The 21,257-nt window shown below is 43.2% G+C and overlaps 1 protein-coding gene across 3 annotated transcripts in view; it reads left to right on the top strand.

The window, feature by feature from the left end:
• Positions 1-11,238: 11,238 nt before the first annotated feature.
• Positions 11,239-21,257, top strand: part of FBXO10 (F-box protein 10) — a 51,078-nt gene continuing 41,059 nt past the window's right edge. The window contains exons 1-2 of one of the 3 annotated variants that reach the window (XM_035016288.1): positions 11,239-11,333; positions 14,121-14,239. In XM_035016288.1, coding sequence (XP_034872179.1) covers positions 14,165-14,239 — 75 coding nt within the window. In that variant the 5' untranslated portion in view covers positions 11,239-11,333; positions 14,121-14,164. Of the gene's footprint in view, positions 11,334-14,073; positions 14,240-21,257 lie in introns of those variants that run through there. The other 2 variants (XM_035016289.1, XM_035016287.1) reach the window with 2 other exon arrangements.

Raw genomic sequence — 21,257 nt, forward strand, 5'->3', positions numbered from 1 at the left:
TCAACCAGTCCTTATTTTAGTGTCTTACCCCTTCACTCCTACTTCCAAAGGTAGAGGAAAGCACCAGCTCCTGAACCTTTTAGGGATTCTCTGATGTAAGTTGGGTTGTTTGTTTTGCTTTTCTACTGCTGACTCAGGATTCAATTTTCTCCGGGGCTACCATGTTATTTACTACTTGTCCATTGGCTTTCCAACTTCTAGCTTTTTGCTGCTATTGTCTCCTCTCTTCCCATTCTTTTAGATTTATGCCTTAAAATGAAAATCTTTGCTGTCGTTCAGTGGAATTTCAGGAGGCAGTGGAAGTAGCTGCATGTGCTCCATGTACCATCTTTACCCAAAGAGCATGTATTTTTACCCTGTGATGCTGTGTTTCATGTTGGTAATGTATATGCATTCCTGACCTACGGAGGTGTGGTATACAGCACCACGGTCACGATTACTGGCTCTGAAGACAAGCAGACTTGATTTTGTGTCCTGATTCCAACACGTAGAAGATGGATGACTTTTAGCAACTGAACCTCTATATCTCATTTTTTCACCTGTAAAATTAGCGTAGTGGGAGCATCTGTCTGCTTCAAAGTGTGTAAGGATAAAGTAAGAGAATGCAAGTGGAGCCACGAGCACAGTGTCTGACATTTGGTAAATGCTATTTATTGTTAATGGTTGGTGTTTGGTATAAGGTGATTAGAAGTGATTTGTACTAGCAGCCCCTGCATTAGTAGGTTTCATTCTTATTTTCAGATATTGTGAGATAGCATGTTTATATTCTAATTGTATACAAACTTCAACATTAGCAAACATTTAAATTCACTGTCTAATAACTGTTAATTTTACAAATGAGTTTGAGACTCTGGAAGATCCGGTAGCTAATAAATAGTAGCTGTCCAAGGTTTAGGGGCTTTTAACGTTTATTTATTGTATCCTATCCTTAAGTGCTTTCCTTGGGATGTATGGTTGTCACCCTGGATTCCAGCATATGTTCAGGCTAGAATAAGGGAAAATGTGATGGTGCAGTTTTTATTGCTGACTTTTTAAATTTCAGGCCATAAACTCCGGTGGGGGGGGTGTCTAATGCTTGTAATAAACAGTTTGGACACAGTACATCAGAAAACATTTGGCCACGTGTATATATTTGGTTTGAATGTGTAATGTGAAATAGTAAAGAACCATAGCAGACTTGAGTTTTATAAACTTAAAATGGAGGGGCGCCTGGGTGGCTCAGTCGTTAAGCATCTGCCTTCGGCTCAGGTCGTGATCCCAGGGTCCTGGGATCGAGCCCCGCATTGGGCTCCCTGCTCAGCGGGAAGCCTGCTTCTCCCTCTCCCTCTCCCACCCCCCCTGCTTGTGTTCCCTCTCTGTGTCTCTCTTTGTCAAATAAATAAATAAAATCTTTAAAAAAAAAACTTAAAATGGATCATAGAAAGAAATGTGGATAATTGAGAAAATGTTGATCCACAAACAGGTTTTGTAGAGGGATACGATCTTAGAATTTTGCTCCTCAATTAGGGTAGTGTTCTTCCTGCTACTGCTGAGTTTCGTTTTTAAACTGCTTAATCATTGCTCTTTGAAGTTCTTCTGAGGAGTAAGTTAGCATTTCAGTTACAGTGTGTTCAGTAGTTTACAGGTGGGTAAACTTGGGCCTAGATTTGGAAGGAAGAACGAGTGTAGGAATGTGAACTTTTAGGGACGCTTGGGTGGCTCAGTTAGTTGGGTGTCTGCCTTCAGCTCAGGTCATGATCCAAGGGTCCTGGGATCGAGCCCTGCATCAGGCTCCTTGGTTGGCAGGGAGCCTGCTTCTCCCTCTACCTGCTCTGCCTGCCGCTCCCTCTGCTTGTGCTCTCTCTCCCTGACAAATAAATAAATAAAATCTTAAAAAAAAAAAAAAAGGAATGTGAACTTTCCCCCCCTCCTTTGCTTGACTAAGCATATCTCTTTACCTATAAGATCAGGCATCAGAGAGTGTTGGAGATAAGACAGAAAGGAAATCAGCTAGACCTTTTAACCTTTTGTTAAAGGTCAAATGGTAAATATTTTAGACATTGTGAGCTCTGTGCTCTGTCAGCTCTTCTTGCAGTGTGAAGGCAGCCATAGACAGTATGTAAACCAGTGCAGCTTTGCGCTGTTAGCAGCCAAAACTCACAGCTGCTGGGGGAATGAGGACCTTGGTCCTAAAGTTGAGATCTGGGTCGTTCACTGCAACATCCACCATAGTCCTCTTGAATCCTCACCCCTCCCCATTTACCAAGCCATTTGTCTGCCATCTTTCATAGTTAAATGCCTCAATAAAATCATTTATTTTCATTTCCTTTCTCTGGTGATCTCTTGAACCCACTCCAGTTAGGTTCACATCCCCAGTGATCCTCTGAAACTGCTCTTGTCAAGGTTAACACTGACCTGTCCCACCCCATCTGCAGCACTCAACACACTTTCATTATTGTAACCACCTTGCAGACCTTCCAGAACACTAATTTCCTAATTTTCCTTCTCTCCACCCTTTCTATTCCACTTATCCTCTCTTCTTGAGATTCTTTTATAGGTCTTCTTTATTTGTAACCTGAAACTTGCAGTCCACTAGACTTCAGTCCTCAGACCTTTTTTTTTTAGTTACTGCATCTCCTGCTTAAAATTCTCCAGTGGCTTCCTGTCTTGCTCAGAGTAAAAGCCACAGTCCTTCTGGTTGCCCACAAGGTTCTATACAGTCTGGTCCTCATTACATCTGATCTCGTCTTTTATGACTCTTCCCTCCTTCACTGCATTCCAGCTACACTGGCCTCCTTGCTTCCTCAAACAAACTAGACATGCTGCCTCAGGGCCTTTGCACTGTCTGTTTCCTCTGGAATGCTCTTCCCTTAGATTTTCAAGTGTCTCACTCCCTCTCCTTCAGGTCTCTGCTTAATGGCAGTTTTTTTTCAGTGAGAACTTTCCCAGCTCCTTTATAAATTATAGGATGTTTCAACTTGTGAAAATCCACCAAGTTGTATACTTAAGATATGTGACTTTTTTCCATAGTTACATTATATTTCAAAAACTTTTTAGGGGTGCCTGGGTGGCTCAGTCGTTAAGCGTCTGCCTTTGGCTCAGGTCATGATCCCAGGGTCCTGGGATCAAGCCCTGTATCAGGCTCCCTGCTCGGCGGGAAGCCTGCTTCTCCCTCTCCCACTCCCCCTGCTTGTGTTCCCTCTTTCTCTGTGTCTCTCTCTGTCAAATAAATAAATAAAATCTTAAAAAAAAAAAAAAACTTTTTAAAAATTATAACCTCTCCAGCACTCCATAACCCCCCCTTTTTTTTAATGGCACTTAATATATTTTTCCTTTTTTATTTGTTAATTATCCGTCTCCTTTTAGCATATGCTTGGTGGGGATAGGGATTTCATCTATTATGTTCACTGTAGTATCTTAGTACCTAGAAGACTGCCTGGTACCTCATAGGCACTCAGTGTTCATTAAATAATAGAATTAGAGTGGAGAAGTTTTTAACTATTATGGGAAGTGTAATAGCAAGCTAACGAGAAAAAGCTAAGCTTGTCAGATGAGATTAGTACCCCAATTAAGATATGGGATTATTGGGGCGCCTGGGTGGCTCAGTCAGTTAAGCAGCTGCCTTTGGCTCAGGTCATGATCCCAGGGTCCTGGGATCGAGCCCCACGTTGGGCTCCCTGCTCAGTGGAGAGCCTACTTCTCCCTCTCCCTCTGCCTGCCTCTGCCTACTTGTGCTCTCTTTCTCTGTCAAATAAATAAATAAAATCTTTAAAAAAAAGGAGGGGGGGATTAGGAATTTGGGCTTTTTCTCTAGCATTGCTCTGTTGTCCAAAGGCAAGCTCAGAGAAGGTGGAGAGGTGGGTTCATCCAGGGCTGGGGCTTGCCACATGGCTGAGGTGAAATGACAGGGTCAGGGAGGGCTTGAACTAATGCATGAGGCATCTGAAGCTGGATCAGGAGGAAAAGGCAGGAAAGAGCTGATGGACAGAAGAAAATAGAGGGGTCAGTGCTGCTGAGGTCAACTGCAAGAGTGGGGGCAGCAGAGCAGTAGCCCTGAAGACCTCTGTATGCCCCAAATATTTTGCCTCCACTTCCCATGTAGATAAAGGTCCTGTTCTGCAAAATATAGTCCATTCATTTTGTTTGTTTTCTGAAGAGAAGTTACCACCAATGTGTGGCCTTTCGGGCTGTTAGCACAAGAGATGTTCTATTAGAGTTGGTTGGTTTCACAGCTAAGTATGTATGGCGTGGTCTGACAAGGACCACATCTGACCTACTACCACAACTTACTCTCCTCCAATTTATATGTTCATTTAGGAGGAAAGAAAATCGCTAAGTGCAGATATGTTCATGATACCAGGAGACTGAAGACTAATTTTTATGGGACAGTGCAGAAACATCATGGAGACTACTGCTGCATGTGATACACCAATGGGAGTTTATAAGATGCTTTTCTTCCCAAAATTCAAATTGTATTGCCTCTGATTATTTGAGCTGATGGGAGAGAAGCAATACATAGATAATTTAAAATAATAAAAATGTTGCAAAAAAACAGTTTTAAGAAATGTGGTAGATAAGAATTAGAACAATGAAATGTAGGAAATGATCAAATGAATTGCTCATCTTAATATTAGTAAAATTCAGCTTTAATATAACTTCAGTGTACTTCTGAGTAAAATTTAATAGGCTTACTATTGCATCTTTACATCAACTAAAATTTTATACTCTGTTTTCATAATAACCATTGTTTTCATTGGTCTCAAGCAAATGACAAAGAATCTTTACTGAATGTGAAGGTAAAAGTACAAATAAGATCTTAAGCCTACAAAATCCAAAAAAATTATTAATAAAATATTGCCACTAGCTTAGTGAAACAATGATTGCTATTAAAGTGTTGAGGGGAAAGGCATTGAGTTTAACATCTTATTTTTCCTCTTTAAGCTAACCTTCACTTCTGTTAGCAAGCACTCTACTAAAGTTTGTGCTAGATAACACAGATCAAAATATCATTTATTTCCTTCTTCCTGATTCATGTCTAAAAAGATGGTAAAGTAGCTTTTTTTTTTTTTTAAAGATTGATTTATTTATTTGACAGAGACACAGCGAGAGAGGGAACACAAGCAGGGGGAGCGGGAGAGAGAGAAGCAGGCTTCCTGCAGAGCAGGGAACCTGATGCGGGGCTCAATCCCAGGATGCTGGGATCATGACCTGAGCTGAAGGCAGACGCTTAACGACTGAGCCACCCAGGCGCCCCGATAGCATATTTTTAATACTTGTGTGTTGGGACTCTAAGATAAATGTGTCTTCATGTTTATGAGGAACCGGTGTTCTGTTCACATACAATTTTAAGAGGAAATGGGTGCCGGATATCAGATACCTAGGAATCAAAGAATGCATACTATTAACGTTTGGAAGGATTTTCATACACAGGTACCTCTTGGTGGGGGGCTCCCTGCCACAGGAGAGGTTCAAGTATAATAGGGGAAAGAACACTGGTAATGAGTATGTTCTGTAAGGCAGTGCCAGGCATCATGTACAGAGGTGCTTTCCAAAACAAGCTCCATACCAAATCACATGGGAAGCTTTTAAACAAAAAATCTACTGAATTAGAATTGTTGTGGATGGAGCCCAGGAATCTATTTTTTAAAAGCATTCAGGTGATTTCATTGGTCCAAGATCTGCTTTGGGTAACCAGTAAATGAGTTTACCTTAAGGTCCCTTCCAGTTCCGAAATTCTGTACTGATTTAGGAATAAGAGTCAAAACTGAAAACAAAAGCAATTTTAGGTTGCATTTGTAAAATGACAACTTAAGATCTCCAAATCTGACAGAAACTTCAAGAGTTGCCAACTTGGGGCACCTGGGTGGCTCAGTCATTAAGCGTCTGCCTTCGGCTCAGGTCATGATCCCAGGGTTCTGGGATTGAGCCCCGCATTGGGCTCCCTGCTCTGGGGGAAGCCTCCTTCTCCGCCGCCTCCTCCCTCTCCCACTCCCCCTGCTTGTGTTCCCTTTCTCGCTATGTCTCTGTCAAATAAATAAAATCTTAAAAAAAAAAAGAGTTGCCAACTTGCCAGAGTTGAGTTTGGTAGAGTACTGGAAGTGACTGGAAAGCCTGCTATGAGAGAAATGATTGAAAGAATTAGGGGTATTTAGCCTTGAGAAGACTTAACAGTGGGAGTCTGAGCGCTCTTCTTAAAAACTAAAAGTGTATTGTCAAAGAATTGTCCAGGCAGACAGATTAGGATAAAGGTTTGGAAGCTAAGAAAGATTCTCTTGAACTCACTCACAGCTACTGTGACCAAGGTGGGCTGGGTCACAGACTGGACTCTTTATTGGAAACGAATAAGAATCTGAACATGGGTACTCTATAGCAGGAATTGCCACTGTGGGGAAACAAGGTTTCTATCTTCTATCATTGTCTTTTTCTCTCTTCCTGAAAGACTACTTGAATACAAGTGCTATCTCACACTTTTTTCTGTCCCACATAGAATCTTTACAAAGAAGGGGCTGAATAAATGACTGCTGAATTGGAGGTGGAAAAATTCTTGACTTTCTGGACAATACCTGTTGTATAGGCCTCAGAAAAGTAATTCCCATTCTGTTTGGTGGAGGTGTGCACAGTCACAGATATTCAGTGACTACAGAGGAGCAGGCACTGGTAGCTGAGTGATACAGAAGGGAATTCAGGCATGGTACATATCCTTAAGAGGCTTAAAATCTAGCAGGGGAGGCATTGCCTAATTTCATCAATAATTACATATTATATAAACTGCTGTGGGGTTAAGTGCAGGAAGCTGTGAGAACTTGAAATAGGGGAGCCCTGACCTGTTGGGCTGGGGAGGAAGCAGGGAGGGCTCCCTGAGGAAGTGATACATCAAGTAAAATTGGATGAATAGCAATTGGCCAGGTAAAAGAATGGGGAGACTTCAAAAAAGTGTTAAAGCATATCTGTTTAAGGAAGAAAGAAGGCCAGCGTGACCCAAGTGTGTTGCGCACAGAAGAGCAAGAGAACCTTCAGTCCTTTTCAGAAACTCCTCTGTTTATTTTATTCTCACTTTAGTCTTAAGAAAGAGATCACATCCTGACATCTGCTGGCTAATGTATATACTGCAGTTGCAAATTACACAAGAACAACCATCATTAACCTATTGGAAGTCTACATTAAGAAATTAAAATAAAGCACCAGGTCTTTTCCCTGCCCTGCATTATGGACATCACACAGGAGACGGAACAGTTGTGACTTACAGGCTACCTGTGTGAACTCAGTGTTACCGATACACATAGGTGGTGCCACTTGCCTACTTTTGTACAAGTTCACAAACACATAGGAATCATGTATATAAAAGTTGAATAGGGCGCCTGGGTGGCTCAGTTGGTTAAGCAACTGCCTTCGGCTCAGGTCATGATCCTGGAGTCCCGGGATCGAGTCCCGCATCGGGCTCCCTGCTCAGCGAGGAGCCTGCTTCTCCCTCTGACCCTCCCCCCTCTCATGTGCTCTCTCTCATTCTCGCTCTCTCAAATAAATAAATAAATCTTTAAAAAAAAAAAAGTTGAATAGACTTGTTACTGAGATGTAAAACATTACAAAATCACTTTGTCTTTTAAACACAGTATCTGATGAAATGTTTTATGAAACATTCTCAAACTTCACAAATAAAACACAGCTGGCTTTAATGCAGTAAGCATTCTAAGGCTAAAGATGTGCTTTAAGCATGTCTGATAGTTTTCATCTTTTCCTCAGCCACATTAGTAATAGTATCTTCATTTTCCACTTACGTCTATAAAGGACAAAAATGCAAAAAAATAATATTACATAAGCAGCTGTACTGACAATGAGACCAAACTTGCACTGGCAGCTGCCTTGCCATGCAGTCATTTGAAATGTTCATTAATCAGCTGACATTAGAAGGATGAACTTGGTGAACAAAGGGTGATTTAGAGACATCAATATGTAACATAAAAAAATGGGTTGTTGAAGAGTAAAGATTCATGTGTTAGGGAGGAGCAGCAGCATCAGTAGTTGAAAGTCCTAGGTTATAGCTTCAGTTCTGCTCTTAATTATGTGACTATATGAGTCAGATTTTTTTTTACTTGAAACACCCAAATCCAGTTTGGGTAGATTTACAGAGAAAAATAACTCACTGAAAGGATTATAGATCATTTAGTATCCCAGGAGGCCTGGAGAATCAGGCTCAGAGACTAGGCATCTGGAACATCACCCTATGTTACTTGGTCACTCCATACAACCTGGTGCAGTGAAGATACCATCTCTGCTGAGGATTAGATGCCACCACTTAACAAAGCCACAGGCTCAGAACCCTGCACTCTCACGACAGCCAGTGTTGCTCTAAGAACTTAATCTTGCTGTGTTTGCCATGGTAACCACAGAGAATTATGCCAGGTCTGCGCTTTGCTATCTCTGGCTCCCAATTCATAGTCCAGAGAATACTTAATTTGTAGTGTCAGGGTCATGTGGAAAAGCAGAGAAAATATCTGGGTCTCAGCTTTTATAGTGAAAGGCATGCTCTGATTCCCACCCAACAAGCTCGAAGATGGGGAATTCCCAAATGTAGGAAGGAGGTTCAGGTAACTGGGCCAAAAACGAGGGCATGTGTATTATGTCAACTCTGGACGAATCACAGCCTTCTCTGTAAAGTAAGGTAAGTAAAGTTCACATGGCTGAGGAGATGGTGTGTTTACTTAATCGTTTTACAATAAATACCAACTATGCCAGGCTGCAAAGGTGAGCAAGTCCTCTCTAGTCTAATGGAGGAGAGAAGTCAGTAGACCAGCAAGTGGTAGGACAGAGGCATACACGAAAGAGGTGCAAGCAGAAAGAAGAGAGAGGCCAACTGCAGTTTACAAATGATGTTCTTTTATTTAAGTCAATTTAAGATCACATTTTTCATGGTACAAGTGAGACTTGCGCCATCAATGGGAAAGAGACAGCATGCTCTTGTAGAGAGCTGCTGTTGCACTCTTTTGAAGGACTTAACTGTTCTATAGAAACAACAAAACAATGTTGGCTGGCACAAATCCAGAAAGTTGGGCTTTTGATTGCTTACTGACATATATCTAGACTGCTGGTTTCATACAATGGGACACTTTTCAAAGGATTAAACATGCCATAGCTTTGCCAGTCATCAGTAAGATAAATCATCCAGCTCATTGTAGTGTGAACCCCCCCTATTCTGATCTGACCTAAGTCAGAGTGGTCTTTCTACTATATCTGGCTACTGTATGTACAGCTTTGTGTCTTTGCTCAAAAGAAATTGTTGGCTTTAGGCTTAGGGTGTTTTTTTGTTTTGTTTCAATTTATAAAGGAAAGCAGCTGCGTGGTAACTTGGACCTCATCCAGAATCTGTAATACCAAATTCATCATGTAATAACAGATATAATAACAATTATAGAATACGTTCTATAGAACCAAGACAGAGGTCAATGGGACCACAAGAGTCAGCCATTACAGACCTCGATCCAGTGTAAAAATTTTGTTTTCACAGCATTCTCAAGTTAGTGTTCTATAGCTGACATTCTCTTCTAAAATCCAAGGGTCTATGGGGCGCCTGGGTGGCTCAGTCCATTAAGCAGTTGACTCTTGGTATCAGCTCAGGTCTTGATCTCAGGGTCATCAGTTCAAGTCCTGCATTCAAAAATTAATCAATTAAAATCCAACTGCCTTTTTGATCACTTCATTTGGGTGACCCAGGTATCTTAAAATTTAACAAGTCCAAAATTGATGATCTCCCACCTCCAAATATGTTCCCTTTACAATAGTTAACCATTTCAATAAATAGCACCTCCATGGGCCCCATCAGTGAACTAAGCTAGACTAGGAATCCCCCTAATGACTCATATCAAACCAGTTTGCCTCTACCTCAAAAAAAGTATCTCAAATCCAATTCTCTTTGTCTTCACTACCAATACCCCAGTCCAAGTCTTAACCAATTTCCCTGCTTCCACTCTTTTTTTTTTTTTTTTTAAGATTTTATTTATTTGACAGAGGGAGACATAGCAAGAGAGGGAACACAAGCAGGGGGAGTCGGAGAGGGAGAAGCAGGCTTCCCGCTGTGCGGGGAGCCCGATGCGGGGCTCGATCCCAGGACCCTGGGACCGGGACCTGAGCCGAAGGCAGACACTTAAGAACTGAGACACCCAGGCGCCCCCCACTCTTACTTTTTTGTCTAGTATCCACACAGTAGCTGGCATAGTTTTTACAAAAGGTATCAAACCACCCTCCACCACTTCAATGACTTCCTTTTACATAAAATTTAAAAATCCTTATCATTGCCTACTAAGTGCTGCATGATCTGGCACCTACCTACCTCTCTAACCTCACTTACACTGTTCTCTCTTAACACAATAAGCTTCAGACAAACTGGACATCTTCAATTTACCCAAAGAGCAATCTTCTCTCCTCTGCCCTGCCTTGCCTCACCCATCCCACCCAAAAGCCTTCACTCAGGCTTTCCCTGCCTCTCTTCTATCTGGCTCACTCCTTACCTTCCTCTGAGAAATCTTTCCTGACCACCCTCACCTTGCCCCATAATTTAAAATCGGGGTTCCTTCCTATGATTTTAAATACATACTTATTTAAATGATATGTGATTAATGACTACTCTACCCACTCAAGAATTAACTTTAGGACAGGAACCATAGAAGTTTTGTTCATTCCTGTGCCTATAACACCGGCAGCAACAGCTAACACCTATGCAACATTTACTGTGTGCCAGGCGTTGTGTTAAACACTATACGTATAATAATTTAATATATACACCCAATATATCGCCTGGCCCATAGCCAGTGGTCAGTTTGCTGAGGGTGTTCCCACCTGCACACCCACAAGTTGGTCACCACCTCCTGGAGCATCCCATTACCCTGACAGATAACTCCGGTGATTGGAAGAATCTTCCCGGTATTGACCCCAGCATACCTCCCTGCAATTTCCGCCCACTGATTCTATTTCTGCCCTTCTGGGGCCACGCACGAGAAGCCGTAATCGTCCTTCCACCGGCTCGACTTGGCAGCATCCGAAGCGTCTCCCTGGCGTCGCCCTCTCGCTCCCCTCGCAGCAGAGACTCCGGGCTCCTTTTCCTCTGCGGTGGTCTGGGAGCGTCACCCCGGCCGCCGGCCCGGCTCCCGGCATCCCCCGCCTCGCGCGTCACGTGACGGCGCCCGCCCGCAGGAGCCCGCAACTGTCCGCCCCCGGGCGGGGCTCGCCGCGCCTCCGCCCGCCCCCTGGCCGCGCTGCAGTCCTCGCGCCTCCGCTCGGCTCGGCTCCGCTCGGCTGCGCCTCGGCTCCGGCTCCCGCGGCCCGCGCTGCTGTGGGCGACGTCCCGGAAAGCCCCCGGAGAGGTAAGAGGCGGCGCTCGCGGAGGCAGAGGGCGAAGTTATTCCGCTCGCGTCCCCGGGATGCCCGGGGCCCCGAGGAGGGGGCGGCCCGGGCGCCTGGAGGCTGCCTCTCGGGGACCTGGGGCGCTTCCCGAGGTGACCCGCAGAGGAGGCGCCTCTCGGTCCTGGCGGAGGCTGAGCACCTGGCCCTGGCGGGACCGGGACGGGGTGCCCTCAGGCCGCCCGCGGCCCGGCGCCCCCGCACTCTGCTGGCACCTGGAGGCTCTGCCGCGCGGGAGGAGAGCTGTGCCTCGTTTTCCCAGCCGGTAACACGACCCGGCGGCGAAAGTGGATCTCCGCGGTTGCCTTCAGCCTTGAGGTTTTCCGAGTGTGTAATTGAAGTCGAAGAGGAAGAAGCAGATTCCTGGGGTGAGAAGAGCCCCCACCCAGGGGCGTCAGGGGCTGGGCACCTACTATCAAGTGTCCTCTGTCTTCTGTGCAAAGCGCAAGTCTCGCAGTCCGTTTCTCCCTCTTTAAAGTAAAGGTGGTAACACCTGCCCTGCCTCGCTCTTAGGACTACCGTGGAGAACAGGTGGGAAAGCCATTTGAAGAGCCGGAACTCTGGAGTCAGACCTGGGTTCAAGTCCTAGTTCTGCCACTTACCAGCTGTGTGATCTTGAGCCAGACAAAACCCTCATCAGTTCAAAGAAGATAATAATAGTACTTAGCTCATGAGGTTGCTGTGCGGGCTTACCTGTGCAAAGGGCTTAACACAGTTTCCGGCACCGAAGTGTTCAATTATTAATATAAATACTGTTCAGTTAATTTAGTAAACTAAAGAGTGCTTCACATGAGGGGTGTTTAGAATAATCACACTTCGGTTTGTATATATTTAGTCCTAAAAGAGTACTGTTTTGGTTCCCTAAGAGGCCAAGTGGGATCCTTTCCCCTTTTCTCTTTCTGGGCCCCCTTTGCCTTCTCATTTACAACTGGCATGTGAACCTGTTGTTCCTACCAAATGAGTCAGGCAGGATGGGAACATTCATGTACTGGAGCAGATGGGTATCAGATTCCCTTTGAGGGGAAAGAAAAGTGCCAGGCATGTGCTGCCACCAAAAAAAGCACAGTACAGTGATTGACTGTTAGAGTAGGAAGATGCCTGGGAAACTGTCTAATCCAGCTGTCTCCTTTTGCACATGGAGAAACTGGACCCAGAACGAGGACAGGACTTTCATTCTCAGTACCCGACAGAATGTTGGCGCTGGGTGGTAGAAAGAACACATACTGTTAACCAGACCCTGTGTTTTCCCTGAGTTTTAAGTTAATTCATTTACTCAACAAGGATTTGTGGAGACCTACTGTGTGCTTGTACACCTACTAGGAGCTAGGGGAGAAATCTATCTCCCTCTGCCGGTTCTCAGTACATTTTATAATGACAATAAGTTCTGTCTCCCAGCAAGCTTTCCTCTTAGCAGCTGGCCCCAAGGGACAGAAGCACACAGGTCTGAATTATTTCATGGTAAGTCACAGTGGTCCCTGAGCCCTCGTTGAAGCCTCTAGAAACTGAAGAAAATGCTGCTTTGTCAGGGCTTTTAGGAAAGGATTTCCTTCTGGTCTGGAGCACTTGGAGTTCTTTGTCTTTCTGGTTTCAGGCTTCTTATTGTTTTTAGATTTCTGAAAAGAGCCACCCTCGCCACAGTGCCTTCATTTTGGTTTCCATGGTTATCAGATGAATTGTTTTTATGATAGCACGAGTAGCTGTTAAGTAATACATGGTCAAGCAGTCCCCAATTCACTGTGGGTTTCTGTTCCTGGTGGTGGTCCTCTGGTTTTGTTTTTTTTTTTTTCAGTGCAGTTCATTCATACTATTCCTTCCTCCCTTTTTCCTCCTTCATTCTTTCCTTTAACAAACATGTATTGGTGCCAGGGCCAAGAGGAGTGGGAATAAGTAGAAACAGAGATAAAAATAAAGATAGACCCTGGTTTGGGGAACTCGGAATCTTTGGGGGATAGTCTGAGGGTATTACCACATGCAAGGGCAGATCTGGGCCTCTGATAAAGGTGTAGATTAGGAGCCAGGGAGAGCTCTCAGAGGTGGGAGGGAGGGTCCTGGGCAACCAAGAAGACATCACATAGTAGGGGTGCCTGGGTGGCTCAGTCAGTTAATGTCTGATTCTTGATTTCCCCTCAGGTCTTGATCTCACGATCATAAGTTCAAACCCCACATTGGGCTCTGTGCTGGGCATGGAGAATACTTTTAAAAAAGAGAGAGAGAAGATATCACATATTAAGATGCTCTTCAAGGAAGATGTAAAAGAAACAAGTTCCTTTTACATGTCTCAGTCACATAATAGTAATAGATGGTACAAGAAACTTGTTTCAGTTTGCCTTAATGAATGAACCTTCTCTTAAGTCACCTATCATGGGCTTTGTTTGAAATGCCTGCTAATTTCTCTTATTACCCTCATTCTGTTAGTTTAGTGATGTATTACTTTCCTACTCATACATATAGTATTGTGTGTATAAAGGTAGATAATAGAGACATTTGATTAAGATTTTGTCTATTTCAGATATTTAACCTGTGTGTCTCATTTCACCAGTTGGGTTCTAATGCAGTCAAAAATTTCTTTACTTTTCCAAGTAATCTCCCAAGTCCTTTAATGCCCTCATTGGTGAGAATTCTGATGTCTCCCACTTCCAAGCTCCCTGGGGGCTTAAACAATCCAAAGAAGTCAGTCTTATTTCCACTCTCCAGAGGAAAAAGAACTCCAGAGTCTGAGCAGTCCACCCACATTGTTATTTCTGACACAGCTATATGGTATCACTATTGAAGAGCTGTCCTGCATGCTCCAAGGATGTGTGGTCACTGCTGCTCAACGCCCTTATTGGACCAGGTTCCTGCCAGCTTGATCCCATGCTTGGATTCCAAGGTTAGAGCTTTTTTAGTTTGTGCTCACATGCTTTGCCATTTTCCCCTAAAGCATTGCACTCTGGGCAGTGTGTTGAGCGTGTCACCAGGCTGGTTTCCCCCAGTCCTCTAGTGAATTCTCTTTGGCGGTATACAGGGCCCTTTTGTGCTAGCAGCCTTGGTCAGGGTCACCACAGACCACTCAGGAGATTACCCTATTTTCAAATCTTTTGTCAGGGTTTGGAGGCTCAATGCATTCCTAACCTTAACCGAAGGTATTTTGGCAAATTGGTTCTACTTCCTCTCAAGGATTCTGCCTACCAAGAATTCTCAAATGGCATATAGCTACCCTACGACTTTGGGTGCCTACTCGACTTTTCATGTAGAAGAGGGGTCCTCTGGTCACTCTTGGCAAAGCACATATCTGTTCCCAGGAGACTGTTTCTCCACCTGTAATCCCAAGAAAAGTAGGCATTGTTGCAAATTTAAATGGCGTGTACTCTGTTAAGGATTTAGGGGCAAAGTTTTAATTTAAAAATGCAGTTCCCTCAACTTTTCTAAGAATCAGACAGTAATCGGTATGTTTATTTCGATGTCTTTATTTACTTGACTTTATTAGAGCGTGCAAAAGCTCGAGAACGCGCCCCCTCACAAGTGAGGAGAGGGGCGGAGGGAGAAGTAGACTGAGCAGGGAAGCCCGACACAGGGCTGATCCTAGGACCCCAGAATCATGACCTGAGCTGAAGGCAGACGCTAAACCAACTGGGCCACCCAGGCGCCCCTCATTGTCTTTATTTTAAACTTTAAAAATATGAGATAGAAAAATGCATGCAAGGAAACCCCACAAATGTATGCATAGTTTAACAATTTTAAGGGAATTATGGAACCACCACCCATGTCAAGAAGTGGAACATTGCCAATACTCAGTAGCACCCCTTCCAAATCATAACCTCCTTCCCAGAAGCCACTACCTTGACGTATGTGATAATCATTTGTTTCTCTTTGTTTCATCACCTATATTTCCATTCCTAAATAGTATAATTTTACTAGTTTTTTAACTTCATACATAGAATCATACTGTGTGCGTTCTGTTTTGGCTTCTTTTGCTTCGTTTGTGTGCTGCATCCATGAGGTTACCACGCTTATTTTCATTGCTAACAGTGTTTCATGATATATGTCACAATATATTTATTCGTCCTCTAGTTTACGGATACTTGTGTTGCTTATAGCTTCTGACTACCAAGAACAGTGCAGCGGAGAACATCGTTAGACATTTTCTCTTGTGTTTGTGAAGCTTCTGTAGGTAATGTGTCAGAGTGGAATTGCTTTGCTAGATAATGCCAGTTTTGTTTGTTTTGTTTTTTCCAAAGATTTTATTTATTTATTTTTTTTTGACAGAGAGCACAAGTAGGCAGAGTGGCAGGCAGATGGAGAGGGAGAAGCAGGCTCTCCACTGAGCAGGGAGCCGGAAGTGGGTCTCGATCCCAAGACCCCAGGATCATGACCTGAGCCGAAGGCAGCCACTTAACAGACTGAGCCACCCAGGCACCCCAATAATGCCAGTTTTCTAAGTGATTGTACCCATTTACTTTCCTACCAGCAGTATGTCAGAGTTCCAGTTGCTTTACACCCTTGCAAATACTCAGTATTGTCCGTTTAAAATTTTTAAACTCTTCTCATGGGTCTATAATAATTTGTGGTTTTACTTTTCCTTGGTTACTACTAATGTTGAGCACTTTTTAATTAATTAATTGGATAGCCTCTTTCTGAATTGCCTATTCAAGTTTTTTGCTTGTTTTTCAGTTTTTCTTATTGATTTGTTGGAGTTCTTTTTTTTTTTTTTTTTTTTTAAGATTTTATTTATTTATTTGAGAGAGAGAGAATGAGAGACAGAGAGCACGAGAGGGAGGAGGGTCAGAGGGAGAAGCAGACTCCCCGCCGAGCAGGGAGCCCGATGCGGGACTCGATCCCGGGACTCCAGGATCATGATCTGAGCCGAAGGCAGTCGCTTAACCAACTGAGCCACCCAGGCGCCCTGGAGTTCTTTATATATTTTGGTTAGTAGTCCCTGGTTGGTTATATGTTTTAAGAATATCTTCTCCTACTCTGTGACTCTCTTTTCACCCTCCTAAATAGTGATATCTTAGAACCTATTCTGTAGATGCAGGGCCTGAAGTGGGGATTCTTGTTCAAGTGGTGTATTGGGAAACATGGTCAGGAAAAGGAGAATGAGGGAAGCAGGATGGGGGAGGAGGGGAAGACTGCTATAACCAGGTGAGGTGGCAGTTTTCCAGAGAAGGGACATTTGTGTGTTGTTATCAGCTGACACTCCTATCAGGAGGATGGGTGTACTGGCTAGTAGAGACCCTGGTTAGTTTACTAATAGTATTCTCTACACTCCATTGAGATACATTATTTTCTTTCTTTCTTTTTTTTTTTTTTTAAGATTTTATTTATTTATTTGACAGAGAGAGACACAGCGAGAGAGGGAACACAAGCAGGGGGAGTGGGAGAGGGAGAAGCAGGCTTCCCGCCGAGCAGGGAGTCTGATGCGGGGCTCAATCCCAGGACCCTGGGATCATGACCTGAGCTGAAGGCAGATGCCTAAAGACTGAGCCATCCAGGCGCCCCAAGATACCTTCTTTTCTTTTGTTAAGTTCACTTCACCCAGATACAGCTCCAGGATTCTGGTTGGTTACAATTTCTGGGAACATTTACAAGAGGAAGGTTAGTGGAGCATGCTATAATCCCTGCTTCCACAGTCAGTGCAAAAATATAAGTAATGCCCGTTACCTTCCTCATCTACCATGCATTCTAGTTTCCTCTCCTTTGTCCCTTGAATGCTTGGAGAATTCAGTGACAGAGCCATCTGGTTCTGGAAGTTTGTTGTCTTTTGTTGTGTTATTTTTGACCACAGATTCAGTGTTTTTAATCTAACATAATTTAAAATTTTTCTTCTTAGTTTTATTAAGTGATATTTTTCCAGGAATTGGTCCCCTTAAAGGTTTCAAATTTATTTATATAAAATTGTTTATATTTCCTTGTTATTTTAATGTCTGCAACATCCGTAGAGATGTGCCCCCTTTCGTCCCAGTTTCATTTTTACGTTTTCTCCCCTTTACTCTTCCTTAGCTTCAGTAGAGTTTCCTTTCAAAGAACCAACTTTTGTCTTCATTGATATTCTCCATAGTAAGTTGGTTTGCTGTTTCATTAAGTTCTGCTCTTATTTTTTTCATTCTACTTTCCTTGGAAATATTTTGGGGTGTTTTTTTCCCCAAACTTCTTGAGATTGATGCTTAGTTCATTCATTTGTATCCTTTTTTTTTAAGATTTTAATTTATTTACTTGAGAGAGAGTGAGCGAGAGGGAAAGCATGAGCCGGGGGAATGGCAGAGGCAGATGGAGAAGCAGCCCACCCCACCCCCCACTGAGCAGGAAGCCCATTGTGGGGCTCCATCCCAATACCACGGGATCATGACCTGAGCTGAAGGCAGACGCTTAACTTCCTTTTGATTCTTTTCATTTAAGGCCACACATTTTCCTCTAAATATTGCTTAGTAGATACTCGCAAGTTTTGATATGTGGTATTTTAGTCATTTACTACTAAATATTTTTTAATTTCCATTGTGATTTCCCCTTTGACTCATAGGTATCTTAGAAGTGTGTTTCTTGGGGCACCTGGGTGGCTCAGTCGTTAAGCGTCTGCCTTCGGCTCAGGTCATGATCCCAGGGTCCTGGGATCGAGCCCAGCATCAGGCTTCTTGCTCAGCAGAGAGCCTGCTTTTTCCCTCTCCCTCGGCCTGCCTGCCTGCCTGCCGCTCCCCCTGCTTGTGCTCTCTCTGTGTCAAATAAATAAAATCTTAAAAAAAAAAAAGTGTTCTTAATTTTCAAACATATGAGTATTTTCTGGTTATCTTTTATTAATTGATTATGGTCCATGAGCTTGTTCTGTATAATTTTAATCCTTTGAAATTTGTTGAAATTTTTTTTAGAGTTCTGTTTATGGTCTGTTTTTATAAATATTACATGCGTGCTTGAAAGTAATGTGGCTTCTGCAGTTACTGGATTCAGTGTTGTGTATTCCATTAGGTCAGTTTTATTAATTCAAATCTTCTTTATCCCTTCTGGTTTATTTTTACCTATTCTAGCTATTAAAACGAGAAATGTGTTAAAATATCCAACTGTGATTATGAATTTGCTTATTTCACCTTTTAGGTTTTTGCATCTTTGAGCTGTATTATCAAGTGTGTACAAATATAAACTTATTATATCTTCCTGGTGAATTAACCTTTTATCATTATAAGGTTGCCCTTTTTATCTCTAGCTAAAGGAATGGTGGGTTTTTTGGTTGGTTGGTTGGCTTGGGGGTTGGGGGGAGACCTTAAACTCTCTTTTATCTGATACCAGTGTAGCTACACCATCTGTTTTTGGTTAGTCTATGCAAGGTATATCTTCTCCCATCCTTTTAGTTTCATTCTTTCTGTGCTGTGTGTTTTAGATATGTCTTTTATAAGTAGCATGTGGGTTTTGTTTTTTTATCACCTGTTTTTGTCTCTTAATTTGAAAATTTAGTCCATATTTATTTAATATGACCACTGATGTCCTGAGGGTTAAGTCTGTCTTAGTATTTTATGCTTTTAATGTATTTGTCCTGCTAGTACTCCATTTTGTTTGAGCTCTTCCCTCCTTTTGGTATATTTTTAGTCATTTGCTCTTTTTCCTTCTAGTTTGGACATTATACAGTTGCTCTTTTTAATGGTTACCCTTGAAATTTTAATTTAACCAAAGTTGATAAATTTGGGGAGGTGATAAATATCCCTACTCTTCTTTTGGACAGTACAGGGACCTTAGACCACTTGATCTCTTATTTATCCCATCCTGCTTAGTGGTAGACTAGTTGTAACACAGTGTGTCAGCTTTGATTAGAGTCGTTTAAGGACCCACAGACAGAACAAATGTGATGAGGGAGGAAAAAGATGAGAGAGCAAAGAATTTGAGAAGACGATATGATTTTGTCAGGACTCTTGGTTGCAGATGATCAACTTACTAGACTCTCTGAACTTTAAAAAGAAAATCTGTTCACTACTGCATAGCTGGATCCAGGAGTTCAAAAAATCTTTTTAGGACTATCCCCCTCTCCATCTCTCTCAGTCATTCAGCCTTGCGTGTCTTAATTCGGCTTCATTCCTGAAGTGAACTTTTCCAAGTTGTCCCCCTTGCTGGCAGGAGTAATGGGATCTTCTGATTCTACCTTGGGTCAAGTATGAGAGGGTTGAGGCACTATGGATGACAGCCCCACCTCTAAATGGACTAAATGGAGTGGGAGCAGCGTTCCTCTGAGGAACCAGAAGAGGGGAGGTATGCTGGGCAGACAAAAGTTATAGCTACCACAGTCCACCATGCCGAGTAGCGACTTGGAAGAGTAACACACAAAAAGAAGAGGGTGTGATTGGAATTAATTCAGTTAATCTGTACAAGAAAAAGGGAGAAGACATCACCTCTTCATGAGCCCATTGACAGGGAAGGAGGAATCTGGTCAAATGGTTCCTTCACCCACCAACCAATGCCAATGACAGTGTGGGTGGTCCACAGCAGCAGAGATGAGGAAGAGCGAGTGTGGGGCTCTCTAGTATGTGGAGATATATTCAACATGTCATCTGTGGTGCTTGCTATTCCCATGGCCCTTTCTAAGAGAAACTTCTTCATCCACAACTCCTGTTCATGTCAGGAGTTCATGTTCAGAACCATGTTCTCTACCATAAAAACTTGCTCTATTCCTACTCCCTAGTCAGAAATTCCTGGGCCAGAGCTGAATGTCAGACCCAAGAACAGCCAATTCATAGGCTCACCAAGGACCTGTGATATGACCTACTGGGAAAAAGATGTGTATTCTTAGAAATTTGAACTGGGGATTATGGAAGAGCACTTAACTACAGAAATTGAAGCTAAAATGCCATGTAGAGAGAAGCCATGAGGTAGAGTCAGGCCTTTGAAGAGTCCTGGCTAGCTGGTATTATGGGGAAGCAGAAGCACTGAGATAGAGAAAAGTGTGTATAGACTCCAGGTGAAAGGAGAATGGTATCGACCCATGAGGAATGGCTGAGTCATGTGATGAGCCCCCACAGGCTAGCTGCTGAATTTGTTACTGCCAATGACTGCTCTGAAAAGAAATCTCACTGTCCTTGTCACTGGATGGTCAGCAGCTACAAAACTTGTTGGCTTGGTGACAGTAAAGAATACACCCACTGCTTGGCCCTGGGTCGGTGTCTGCATTGTTGGCCAGAGAGCAGGGCATTGGGTTCGGCAGTGAGCTCCACTCGCTCTATGCTCTCTTTGTTCCCTACCTCACAACAGAAAACCCTCAATTACTGCCTATAATTAATTTTTTTCTAAATATTGGAGGGTTGGTTCAAATGCATTACAATGAAAGAAAGGAATTTAGGGACAGGAAAAGGTCCTAGGAGAGAAGGAATTCATTGCCATTTATCGTGTGTTTACTATGTGTCAGGCACGATATGAAGTGATTTCCATCCATTCTCTCATTTCAGCGTCACAACAACTCCCTAAGGTATTATTATCCCCACTTTTATAGATAAGCTGAGACACAGGATGATCTGACTCCACTGAATATGTAATTTTGGGTGTAAAGTAACAATCACTTGGTGTGGAATTGCCTCAAGCTGAGAGCGATTAAGGAGAAATGTGGGAGCCATGTGTGGTCGCGTGGGAGGCAGGAGGTAGTGAGAAAGGCTCTGATTAGGTGTTCCCGCCATAGACCATGCCTGGGAGGAGGCCCAGTACTCTCATGCTCTAATGCATAATAATTGCAGGATTAAATTCATCCTTATTTCATGATCTGTGAGTTTCTGTGTCTGTATGGGGAGGTTAGAAGGTCCTCCTCCATCATTTCACAAGTTTAGGAACCCTAGGAGCTCAGGAAGGGAACTAGGAGGCAAGCTGTTGCAGCAGAAAGAGCAGAGGCTCCAGACTCAGTCCAGGTTAGGAACCACAGCTGTCCCACTTACTAACTAAATAAAAAG

Source organism: Mirounga leonina, unplaced genomic scaffold (assembly GCF_011800145.1).
Source record: "Mirounga leonina isolate KUSES-001 unplaced genomic scaffold, KU_Mleo_1.0 Mir_170, whole genome shotgun sequence".
Classification (NCBI taxonomy): Eukaryota; Metazoa; Chordata; class Mammalia; order Carnivora; family Phocidae; genus Mirounga; species Mirounga leonina.